The 12,365-nt window shown below is 42.7% G+C and overlaps 2 protein-coding genes across 3 annotated transcripts; both read right to left on the minus strand.

Annotated features, from left to right (window-relative positions):
* Positions 1-1,073: 1,073 nt before the first annotated feature.
* LOC118216953 lies at positions 1,074-4,196 on the minus strand. Of its 2 annotated transcripts, XM_035398629.1 has the most exons (3): positions 3,777-4,196; positions 3,554-3,699; positions 1,074-2,341 (listed from the first exon to the last, which is right to left on the minus strand). In XM_035398629.1, coding segments are annotated over exons 2-3 (933 nt in total). In that variant the 5' UTR covers positions 3,556-3,699; positions 3,777-4,196; the 3' UTR covers positions 1,074-1,410. The 2 variants fall into 2 exon arrangements, with proteins under 2 accessions (XP_035254520.1, XP_035254511.1); XM_035398620.1 differs by lacking the exon at positions 3,554-3,699.
* Positions 4,197-7,670: 3,474 nt separating this feature from the next.
* Positions 7,671-11,030, minus strand: atf4a (activating transcription factor 4a). Its single transcript, XM_035403897.1, has 3 exons — positions 10,812-11,030; positions 9,340-9,771; positions 7,671-9,077 (listed from the first exon to the last, which is right to left on the minus strand). The coding sequence occupies exons 2-3, from the start codon at positions 9,635-9,637 to the stop codon at positions 8,155-8,157; spliced, it is 1,221 nt and encodes a 406-aa protein (XP_035259788.1). The 5' UTR covers positions 9,638-9,771; positions 10,812-11,030; the 3' UTR covers positions 7,671-8,154.
* Positions 11,031-12,365: the final 1,335 nt, after the last annotated feature.

Genomic DNA, 12,365 nt, shown 5'->3' on the forward strand with positions numbered 1-12,365 from the left:
AAGAAACTTGGTCCGAGGAGACCTCTGTCTATAATTGCAATTCCTGAATTATAATGGGCTGTTAAATATTTTTCATTAGATACTTCTAAGGATTTACCAATTTTATGCCACATTTTGTCAGAAACAGATATTTGTGTTTTAAAGAATTAATGTTCTACATTCAGTTAAGGACTTTTAATCATCCTGATCCGTTCTCAGGCAAGTTATGTTTACATTTTTGATCATGTGGTCTACAAAATTATTCCTTTTCAAAGTGATTACATTTCAAAACGATTTATAGATCGACCTGCCATTTAAATACAAAATTGTGGAACTTAAACATTTTAAGTAACCTTACTTAATCAAGAGAAACAGAGCCCGAATACAGGGGAATTCCCCAAGTGAACCCTTCCATGTGAACCCTTGTCTAACAACATATAGAAGGCAATCTACTTCAAGATGACTACATATTTTCTGCAATGTCACAAAGGGTTTTAATAAAATAGCTAACTTATTTTAAGCATGATAGTGTGTCACATATTCTGTGGTACACCCTGAATTATTTGTTTGTCCGAAGGGCCGGACTGTGTACCAATAAGGAGTTAAGATCAACATTTCACTTGAGTTTGTTTATTATTCTGAACTTACTCTAAATTAACATTTAAAGGTGATTTAGAATAAGCTATCACTCACTTGATTAACAAACAGATTTTTTGTGAGCACAGTAGATCCAGGCTACAGTGCTCACAAATTCCTCAGTGTTTTCAATGATCCAATCATTTTTCTCCATAATTTTTTCATCAAAACGCAATTAAATGAGTTAAATCAACTTTTACAGAGTGCATACAGTCCCAACTGGACTTATGTACGCTGTTTGAGTTGAATTAACACAGGACATTCTACTATGTACAGGGCACATTCTAATCTTAACATGTGGTCTCATTTTTATCATAAAACATCCATATACTAATAAAAATGTCTAATGTCATTCATACACATTTATCTACAATAAATAAAGATGTGCAGTGCAAGAAGCATCACAATAAAACATTTAAACGAAAGAATGAAACAAGCCAAAAGTGTGCTGTTAATAAAAAAATGAGTCTACATACAGCCTGGATTCAGTGTTTTCCCACCATATAATAGGAGGTAACATGACCTTCACAGAAACAATAACTAGTTTAAATAAATGAGAATCTACACAACCCCATGTTCATCGTCATTTGGCCCCTTTTATTGAAAATGAGGAATGCTGTTATTGCTTTTCCTTCAGATTAACATGAACATGTACACTCTGATTAACTTATATACCACGTACATATATACGGAAATGCAAGACCGTTTGTATTAGTGGTTGGCAAAAATGTAAACAGGGAAACTAGTAGTAGCAGTAGTTAACAGCAGAACTTGTTCGTTTCAGTTGCTCCAGATCTAAGACTGCGTAATTCTGGTGTGAATTTCTGCAAGGCTCTCTGGGCTGGCAGCAGGCCCGTCAGCAGAAGTCACGTATCCAGGGTAGACGGTACTGAACTGGGGAGAATGACAGGTGGGGGGCTGCTCACCAGGCGGAGGGAGCAAGGGAATAAGCTTGGCGTGGGCGTAGTCGATCTCAAAGCCTTCAAAGATGAGCGCCACGGCCCAGGCCCCCAGGCCTTTCTGCAGCAGCTGAGCCACCTGGCGACTGGCCAGGGCCAGGGCCCGGTAATCCTCCTCCTCCAGGCTGAAGATATCGCTGGACAGCGGCCGGCGCGGCACCACCACGGTCAAACCGGGCGAGTTGGGGAAGGGCGTGAGGAAGGCCACGTGGGCGTGGTCATCCCACAGCCGCCACTGCTGCTCCTCCCCTCGTACGATGCGCGAGAACAGGCCGTCGTGGGAGGGCTCCCCCAGGAAGACGTAGCTCGGGGGTGCGCTGGGGTCGGGGAGCTGGGCCCGGACCCTGGAACGGACCCCCTCCAGCTCATCGCTCTGCCAGCGCGGCCCACTTTTGGAGCTGCAGTAGCCTGGGTCGTGAGGTTGGAAGTCCTCCTCCGGGGCCAGGTGGGGCCTCCAATTGGGCTCAAGCCCGTGCAGAGGCAGCACCCGTATGTGAGCTGGCTGGTCGCGGTGCGGCCTGTGCACTAGGGCGCAGCGGTGCACCCCCAGCCGCTCGCGCAGAAGGGCTGCCACCACCCGCGCCCCCAGCAGCAGGCCCAGGAAGTCCCGCTCGGCCAGCTGGAAGATGCTGTGGGCCCCACAAGAGGCCTTTGGAGTCACGATGGTGGCTCCAGGTGTCCAGGGGGAGGGATGCAGGTAGGCCACCAGCTCTTTAGTTTCCCAGATGACATGCTGTTGGTGGACAGCAGAATTCAGGGAAGCCATCCTGGAAGAGAAGCCTGTGTGATGCCTTTTGTAAGAACAATTATCATGGTTTTGTTCCATTATGTGAGCTAAACTTAATGTGGTGTGGGAGAAAAATAGTTTTGAATTAGGCTATGAGTTGATTTGAGTGGTAATACGAGTTCATGAGCAAGACCATGAAGGTTCGAGACAATTTAAGACCGGGATCAGAGAAACTTGATTACAGCTTGAGACAGAGACCATAGCATTGTAGTTTTCAAAGGATTACACCATATTCACCATATGAAATGTAAATGACAGCATTTATATAGGTGTGAAACTGTCATTTCTTAAACTGAACCAGATCCATCCCAATTTTGGGTAATTTGGGTTTTGTTTTAGCTATATTTTTACTATCTCCTTCTACTTCCCATTACACTATTAAGCTGAAAAATGTTGGGTAACCATTAAATTAATATTTAGATGTAAACCCAAATAGCATGAATCCAGATATTGCAGGTCTGTAATATCTTTGTATGTTTTGAGGGTAAAATGAATAAATCTTATCAATCTTACCAATACCATAACATTGTAAATTGCTGAATAAGCATTTTGTTGCTAGTGGTGGATCTCATCCGGACACTAAGCCAAGCCAGGTTGTTAATTGCTGTCCCCCCCCCCCCCCCCCCCCCCCCATCTCACTTTTTTGTTTATATCAAAATAGAAACCTACCCAGTCATTGGCTGACACCTCGTGTACATAAGTTCTGCCACCCAACTCTTTGTTTTCACACAGATTCTTTATTAATTTGTGTTTATTGATACAGTGTAGATTACAGCCTACATTAAGTTGTTGCTCTAATGGTAACTTTAGGTAGGCAGACTAAACTAGATTTTCAAAAAATAATAAAAATTAAGCATAATTACTTTTTAAGAGAAGTCTTTGTATTCTTGATAACACATAATATATAACATATACAGTTATATGTATTATAATATAATATATATATGAAATAATAAATAGATACAGGTTTTAAAATAGAAAAGATGGTGGCCACGTGTAAATTCTTTGAATACATAGTCGCCATGTTTGTAGTTCTTTCCTAAACGGATTTCTTTTATCCACCGATTTCCCGGTCTGCAAGAAACTACAAACATGACGGTAAATGTTTCGATGAGCTCTCAACATTTGATATACATGTACGCTACACGGTGTTTTTTTTTCCCAGTTAGATACCTTGTAAATATTTTCTTACATATATACTTTACGTGATCTCCATCGGAATTAATGCGAGTTTCACACTCCGAGACCGATTCCAAGACCACGGAAAATGACTCCGAATTCCAAGCGAACCCGAGATTTTCAGACATCATCCATACACCATCTTTGGTCTTGGTCATACTGAGACAAGAGAAAATACGAGAAAAAATGGGTCTGATAGGCTGCCAAGCGATAGCATTGCTCGCGTATTAACTTACCGTCTTACAATTCTGGAAAACAACATGCACCAAGTTGCTTCCCTTTAAACGGAGGTACGGCCTCCCAAACAGCCTTGAAATGAGAAGTCTAAACTGAAAGTACTTCGGCACTAAAGTTTCAGTCGCGTCACCTGCATTCAGACTAGATTGCACACAACCTATCTGTTTCTATCTGCGCAGACCTGGGACAGGCGTCCTGCAACGGCCAATTCTGTACGTCGTTTTTGCTAAATAAATGTCATATAATGTTTTTTTGTGGAAAAATTTCTTCGCGAATGAGAGGATATGTTAAGCCCGTGCAAAAAAAATCTCTTAAATATCCTGTCCCGCGCGCAGAAATTTGTCACAAAAATGACTTTCAAAATTCCGGATAATCACAATCTGCGAGTCGTCAGACCGGAAGTCATGCGGAACTACTTACTCTCAATATACCTCCGTTTTTTGCATGTTACTTATATAGTTCTGAGAATTATTTTGTTTCCATTAAATGCATTCTACGATTCAATAATGAGAAATGAAAAAAAAAATCGACAATTAAAAAATCATGATTTTACAATAGACATTGTACAGTGTAAAATAGTGTATTTTATTTGGACAATATGTAAAATATTGTCCAAATAAAACAAGGACGTTCAACATAAATGTTCCTATCAATCTCATTATTTAATAAAAAATATTTATCTTCTAACTTTTTTTGTTTGTTAGTTTGTTTTTTGCAACACAGACCTTCAGTTTTCAGTTCTTAGACATGGCCCCTTAAGTGACAACATGTTAAATTTATTTTTTAACTTTATCTTGTCATTAAGGGAATAAAATTCAGATCCACCCTTTCTTCTTGAAGTCCCAACAACTTATTTTTTGTTCCCTGTAGGAGACAGGAGTCCATTTATTCTACAATGCTAAAATGTACTCTACAAAGCTCCTTCAACAAAATAAATAATATTTCTGAAAGTATTTTTGCTAAAACGTGTTTTTGTTACCCAGGATTCTTGCATTATGTCAAACAAAAATATGTGGTCCAGTTCCAATTGCAGTTTGAATAATCTGTCTGTATTTTTATGAGACAACAATCTTTTCCACATGTATCAATACTTTCTTTGAGTATATTCTCCTCTTGAATTATTTCAATTTTTGTTATCTGTTTCTGCCACTAAATTGCCAGTTTTCTGTACTGAATACTAAACTATTCCCAATGACTACCGTAAGAATTATATTCCTTGGCCTACAGCAACTCTCAGCTGAAATCATGTTGGTGGCCTCTTTTATTTTAAAGAAGTCATCTCACAATAATGGGTTGTTCAGCTTCCAAAAGCTTTTTTTCCTTTCTCTTGGGTTAACAAGATTGATTGATATGTAAATAATTTTATGTTCCATGAGTAGGCCTACCAAAGGCCCAATGTTACTTTCCAAAATAACAGTGTCGAATTGAACTGCGGTACAAGTACATGCCAGGGGTAATTCTAGTTTGGTGGTTCTACCACAAATATAGTGATGCAGGATTAAAAATAGGATCTATTTACATATGCAAACATTTTAAAGCTGTTATAACATTTTCTCCATGGAATACGAAATAAAAACACTCATTTTAAGCCATACAATCATACTAGTAGATTAGAATTCATATTTAAATTTGGACGTACCCTTATGTAATTAATCAATTAATAGAAATCAGCACTTAGTAGTGTGATTATGCATGGACTGAGTCTCTGCCTAATACTAATTCTTCTGTTCTGCAGCCTTATGGACACCCTACCCCGCTCGTGCAGGTACACACTCACTCTAGAAATGCAAAAGGGTGTGCCGTTGGAATGTCACTGAACGCGGAAGTTGGCTCGCAAGTCATAATGCCGTTGGTAACGCAAACATGCATTTCCAGCTCAGACCAGTCTGAACTTGTTGGTTTCCTTGTTCATCCAGTTTAAAAAAAAATAAATAAATAAAAACACCAATCTTATGTTAAACGAGTGACCATTTGCCTTGCAATGCTCTCTTTAATCTTTGGTGCTAACCTAACCAGTGTATTGACTGAAGCACCCACCCTGAATATTATTTTTCTGGTTATACTTGGTGGGACTGAAAGGTGGTGCAGATCAAAAACAGTAAGAGTAACCAAAATGCTGCATGTTCACTCATGTTGCACGACAAAATACAGACAGGCCATACATGTTTCATGCAGGAGTCATTTGTTTCCACTTTGAAATGCAAAGGCTATGGAAAATTCAGCTGGGACAAAAGCCCAGTCGTTTACAGTCAAATGGCTTGTCAAAGATGTGCCTGACATAGAAAAAAAGAATTTTCTTATTGTATGTTTTATCGCATTACTATTTGGCATCCTCACACTACTTGTTACAGGGGATAATGTAGGGATGTAGCCATGTTCATTTCAAACTATTCTCACCCAGTGTGATTCAAAAATATTTGAAATAAAAGATGCAAGTGAATGTGAAGTTTAAAATTTAAAATACCAGTAGCACATACATTAATTCCTGGTGACACCCACATGACCTGAGCTAGTTAATTGCCTGACTTACTGTCTTTAGCAGTGGTGAGCTGATTACTGTAATTACAAGAGTATATTGTATGGCTTAAATTTTTTACTTGTTCCATCAGTACCAGAGACCCTCAATCTCAGGACTGTATGGTGGCCATCAAGAATCAGAGCTGAATTGCCCTCCAGTAGAGCAAGCAGACCTCGTTCCCATTGCACAGTACCAGCAAGGGCTCCCCTCAATCACTGACAGCCTGATATGTGGGGTTTACAGAATTAAAGGTATTACACACAGCCAGCCAACTGCACCTTCAGTCAGATTAACCGACAAATGTACTTATGAAGACAACAGACAAAAAAAAAGCCTGAAGGTGCGTCCATAGGCCTGTTCTATTTAATGATCTGAATTCATGGAACACATTTTTTTTCCTCCCAGACCTGCCATGCCAGTCTTTTCTTCCGCATGGGTGTGATAACCTGAACATGAGGTGTGGCCACTTTCATTTAATAATGTTCAGTAACTGTCTGAACAGGATAGTCAGGTTAGAATCATCAGTATGTAAAATGTAGCAGTTAAAACTACTCCCATGTGAGGGCAGACATTTTATTGCACTGAAAAAGGTCACTTTACTTGGCTGCAACCCTCAACCAACCACATTATTTCTTCATTCCAGTCATTGCCAACTTCCCACACAGAAAAAAACCCTGCTGCCATTATTAGCAGGTCTGAATTTCTGCTTCTAGCTAGTTTCATTTCCCTTTCCTGCTTCTTTAGAATTTCTCCAGCAGATTCCACGTTAGACTGCAGCTGTTCAACCACTCTGGTGACGCAAATACTCCAACTTGTTTTAGATTTAAAGTGAGCAGCATTTGTTCCAAATGGTTCGACTTCATGCCTTTCAAGAACAATTCTCTTAACTTCAGACAGCACACGAACAGGTCACACTGCCAAGCTTAAGATATACAAAATGGACCACTGTAGGCATTTCCACTGATAAATGCACAAGCACATGTTTACCTAGTAAGCCAATGATTACTGTGCATTAGCCAAATTAGGCAAGGCAGCCTAGATACCAAATGATCTTGCCAGGGCCTCCCAGGTGAAAGCATTTTAACAAATAGTTCTGATGGGGATAATTCACGCATTTATAAATATGAATAGAGGAGTACTTATTCATAAAATTTGAAAAGGAACCTAACATACATTCAATCAACTAGTATCCAGGCAATATGGGAATTAAAACCGTAATGTAGTTTACCTTTCTGAAGCAAGCAATGCTAGCAATTGCACAATATAGCCTAAACTAATACAAGGCCTGACATAATCTAGGTACTTTCTTGGATAATATTTCAAGAATAGCAAGGCACATCCATAAAAACTGAAGGAAGACACCAAACTACAAACATTAGTTTCACTACAGCTTTATTTGAAAACATAGAAAGCTTTTTTAGCAAGCCAATCTTACCAGTGGCACCTGACAGACTATATACAAAGATCAGAGGTTTTTGTAATAAATAAAATCCACATTGAGCACAAATGAGGCCGTTTTACAAAAACCACTTAAGTTGGGGGTAAAGAAAGTTGGATAAATTAATGTGACCCCTTAACTGGACTGAAGATGATAAAAGGGAATTTTAATACAAGCAGAGTAGACAAATGAAAGTGGGAGTAACAGACAAAGATGTGATTGTCGAGGAGCTGTGGGGTGGGGTGGGGTGGGGTGGAGTGGGGGAAGGGGGGGGGATTAATTCCTTTTCCAAACTCAGACATGATCACAGATATCACCTAAAACACTGCATCTGTGGACGTGGTTAAAACATACTGTGCGGGATCTCTGGGGGGAACGCACAGCTTTTTGTTCACATTTTTTTCCCCGTCCCAGAGCGCCACTACAGTTGCTCTGGGCGGCTCTTCCTCTTGTTCTTGGCATTGCGCACCTCCTCAATGAGGTCCTTGAGGTACTGGATCTCCTTGCTGATGGAGTCGGCCTTCTCGGTCAGCTCCCGGTTCCTCTGCTCCAGCCTGCTGCACTCGTCGCTCAAGCTCTCCTGCTCCACCCTCTTCTTCTGCCGGTAGCGGGTGGCGGCGGTCTTGTTCTGCTCCATCTTCTTCAGCTTCTTCTCCACCACTACAGGAGCGCCCGAAGCAGACTTCACCTTCCCGGGTTTGGCCGCCGGTTCAGACTTGCTGACGATCGAGTACGGTTTGGACCTGGAGGCGGCTCGCGGGGTTGGGGGCGGGGCCGTGCCTGAGGGAGGCGGGGTGGAGCAGGAGCTGTGGCGGGGGGAGTCCGACCCGATTCCGCTGTCGGTGTCAGACTGGTCGTCGGGGGAGACCACGGCCGCCTCTTCTTTTGGGGCCAGGAGGACGACGATGTGGGAAGCGGAGAGAGAGAGGACGATCCCGGGAGCTACGCCCTCGTTCTCCGCCACGTCCACTTCACTGCCCAGCTCCAGGGCGAAGGTGGGCAGGAGGGCCGGGAGGGGAGAAGGCGAAGGGGCCGGGGAGGCAGGCTCGGACTTGATCGCCACTTCCTGCTGGGGCTCTGGGGAATGCATAGGGGAGGGGGGAGGAAGGTCAGGCTGTGGGACGGCCAGCTCCTCTAGTGGGGGGGCTATGGAGGTGGCGGGGGCGGTGAACTGCAGGGGATCCAGATCCAGATCCAGATCCATGTGAGACTCCAGGGAAGCTATGAGCTCCTCTGGGGAGCTGGGGGGCTCGTCTGATTCATAGGAGCCCATGAGGGAGTCCAGGTCAAACTCGCTCAGGTCTATGTCCTCTGCCATCCAGTCCATGCCCGAGAAGCCATCCTCTGAAGAGAGAGAAAAATGTTACAGAGAAAACCCCCACACATTCCTGCTTACAGGTCAACTGCATTAGAAGACCCATGCAAGGCTTTATAATGGGCCGCAGGGGCTAATAGGCTATAATTATCAGTTGGGCCTGGTGGTAAATTTCAACATTTGATGATAATGTGAATTTTACTAAATGGATGTAACAAGCAGACCTGGTGACATCTTACAGAGCTGGCAAAAGCAGGGCTAAATGTGTGGTAGAGAGTCTGCAGGCCTCACCCTTGCCATCAGCTGGATTAATGGAGACGTCCAGCACTGCGCTGTCACACAGCCAAGGGAGGGGCAGCAGCTCATCCCCAAGCTTGCATCCCAGGGCAGGAGGAGGGGAGGGAGGGGGGGAGAGGGAAAGGAGAGAAGTGGGAGAATCAGCAGAAGAGAAAGAGAGGGGAGAAGTGGTCCCCACTAAATATTCTTCATCTTCGTCCAGAAGGGGCCCCGGAGGGTCAGCCGTCAGAAACGAGGGGCCCAAGAGCAGGGCCCCCACGTCGCCCATGGCCGGGAGCGAGCTCAGAGACATGGCCGCTTGTCAGGTGGGTCTGCAGAACAGCTGCGTGCGGGAGGAGGAGGAGGGTCAAGTCTGCTGACGATGAGGAGTCGAGCTGTGCTTTTGTGCTGTCGACTGCAGCAGTGCTGAGAGTTGCCTTAGGAGACCTGAAGGGACAAGAGGAGGACAGCGGGGCTGAGTATTGTGACCAACAACTCAAAACACACCAGTGCCACCAATTCTTCCGGGTGTGGCCGATTTGATCGGTGAATTGTAAATCTTTTCAGTACAGAAGAGGAAGGTAAAGGCCTTTTTGCAGTAAGATTTTTTTTAGATATCTGTTGATATCTCTGTACATTGGATTCAGTTAGATACCATTCAAGGTACTAAAAAATCATACCTACAAAAGCAACACATAACTTGGATCCACGTCTCAATTTTTAATGGATTGAGTGAAATCTACAAACACACTGTTATGAACACACAATAAGAAGTGAAACTTATAAATTAATAGTTATTCGTTAGTCACAGGGCCGTAGTTCTTTTCCTCTAGTATTTCTGTCTAGTATTGCCGTGAAATACCCGCCCCTCCGCTAGTAATAACACAGCCTGATATGGTTATGCTTTACCGGTAACTCCGCCCTGTCACACTGTTTCCATAACAATAGTCATGACGTTTAAGGAGGCAGAAGGGTGAAACTCCGATCCCCACTCCCTCAACGAAATAAAAGCCTCCCTTCACGACAGGGGGGAGGAACCGACACCCTCGGGGAGGTGGAGGAAGTCAACTGCCGCCATTTTAACACACTCAATTCCCATGCAGGAGGACAAACGCCATTTTATAAGCGCCACGTTGCCACACATATATATATTCTAGTTAGGAGACTCGGTACATTATCAACCACGTTTTGAACGTGCCTGTAAGAGAGGTGATACAGGCGTCCTGCTGGTTTACTCATATCAGACGTATATAGGTACTTTGACAACGTTAGCTATATTAACGTTATCAAACCGAATACTTATACAACAGACGTTTAATAGCAGCTGGCTAGACGGAGTTACCGCCTGCTGACTGGTTAGAGAACAAGATATCGACTGCCACCGAGGTTAAGGTTAGTTATCGATGGATAACTTGGCCGCTTGCCTGCCTGCATATTAAGGATCGCATTCATACAATACCAAGCTTAAAACAGATATGTATACTTACGCCATTTTTGCAAAATATAAAGCCAGTGCACTTCGCTGAGGCACTGTTGGGATTGCCGCTGCTTTTGTGGCCGCTGCAGCCGTTATTCCGCCATGGTGGTGGAGAGCGCAATCGCTCGGAATGTTGAATATGATATTAACTACAGTACACCTTGGAAAGACCCGAAGGCTTGGTCACGCGGATATTTATGTGTATAACACACCACCACCAAATGTAACCATCCGCTCTTGTAAATGTTGTATCACTCCGCAAAACAGTCAGATAGTTATATAGTTTCCAAACATGACGTAGTCTAGCCAATCAGAGTCCGAAGGCATGGGACAATATTTATGGTCAGAAAACCTTCCGGTATGTAGGTCAAATAGATACGTAGGTTTCCACGATGGTACTAAATAATAATATTGACCAGGAAGTCATGCTTCCATCTAACACCCTATATTCTTTAAAAGTTAGTCTGCTAGAGTCCAGAAAGTTGTGCATTTGGGAAAACAGTGTGACAAGTTCAGTGGAAACAGGTCTAGATGTGATCCATATTTTACAAGCTAACTTCCTAGCTAGGTATATATATATATATTCTTTACGAGTACTCGTCTGCGTACTTTCACGCGTAGATAATGGAACTGTTATCATTAAATTTATTTGTAAAGTGAAGCTCATTATTGGGTCTAAAAATCCATCAAGCTGACTGTAGTTTTTGGAATAGTTGCATATTCAGAAATTACAATAAGTTCTCGCAGTTACGGACCGACGATATTAAAAACCGACGATAAGTGATACAGTATTGTCAGTCTTGCTGTTACATTATACTTTCTCATGGCAGCAGATCTTATGCACGGAGACCTAAGCAAGTATACATTTTACCGTGTATTCATGCTGTTGAATAGATTGACTAAATAAAAGGAATTGCATTTGTTCAAGGGCATAGTTGCGATGGCCAGCCCAGGACAATCCCCATTTGAAATTCACTTCCACGACTACAAGGCGATATATTGACGCTATTACCCTCACTTAAAATAAAACAATAAAAACAATTTGTTGGTATATCGCTGATATAAACTTAGCTAATTATCTTTGATCGTTATTGATGTTAGTCTTTTGCTAAGTTATCTCAGAGTCTCGTAGAGTAATTTTTGTAACTTTTACATCCTGAACCTGCATTTCCAACCTCCGAAGTCAACGAAACACATCTTCACATTTGAAGCCATTGCAACAGCTTATGGACCTCGTTGACTATATTTTTTTCAGGTAATTACTATTGTGCTCAGCAGGCTAATTTATTTAACAGATGGAAACAGAGCGGGAATTTTATTTCCTGAGTTAATCGATGTTATGGGCATTTTAACTACTCACACAGAAACCTGTAAGCATGCAAAACCTTGCTCTCTGGTGGCCAGAAATTGTGTTGCATGTGAGATGGACGTGGGATGAAGGTGTGGCGAAGGTCTGGCTTCGCGTTGCCCAATAAAAATGCTTTCCACATTCCCAATGGCTTGAATCAGCTCGGCAGTTTTCCTGCGTTGTTGGCGCTGAGCCGTCGTTTGGGGCAGGGAAAAT

The sequence above is a fragment of the Anguilla anguilla genome, chromosome 2, assembly GCF_013347855.1.
Source record: "Anguilla anguilla isolate fAngAng1 chromosome 2, fAngAng1.pri, whole genome shotgun sequence".
NCBI lineage: Eukaryota > Metazoa > Chordata > Actinopteri > Anguilliformes > Anguillidae > Anguilla > Anguilla anguilla.

Coding starts and splice junctions, on each gene's coding strand:
- LOC118216953 (XM_035398620.1), bottom strand. CDS start 3,802: ATGTTGTTTTCCAGAATTGTAAGACG. Junction 2,342..3,776: donor TTTTCCAGAATTGTAAGACG/GTAAGTTAATAC, acceptor CTTCTCTTCCAG/GATGGCTTCCCTGAATTCTG.
- atf4a (XM_035403897.1), bottom strand. CDS start 9,637: ATGTCTCTGAGCTCGCTCCCGGCCATGGGCGACGTGGGGGCCCTGCTC. Junction 9,078..9,339: donor TAATCCAGCTGATGGCAAGG/GTGAGGCCTGCA, acceptor CTCTCTCTTCAG/AGGATGGCTTCTCGGGCATG.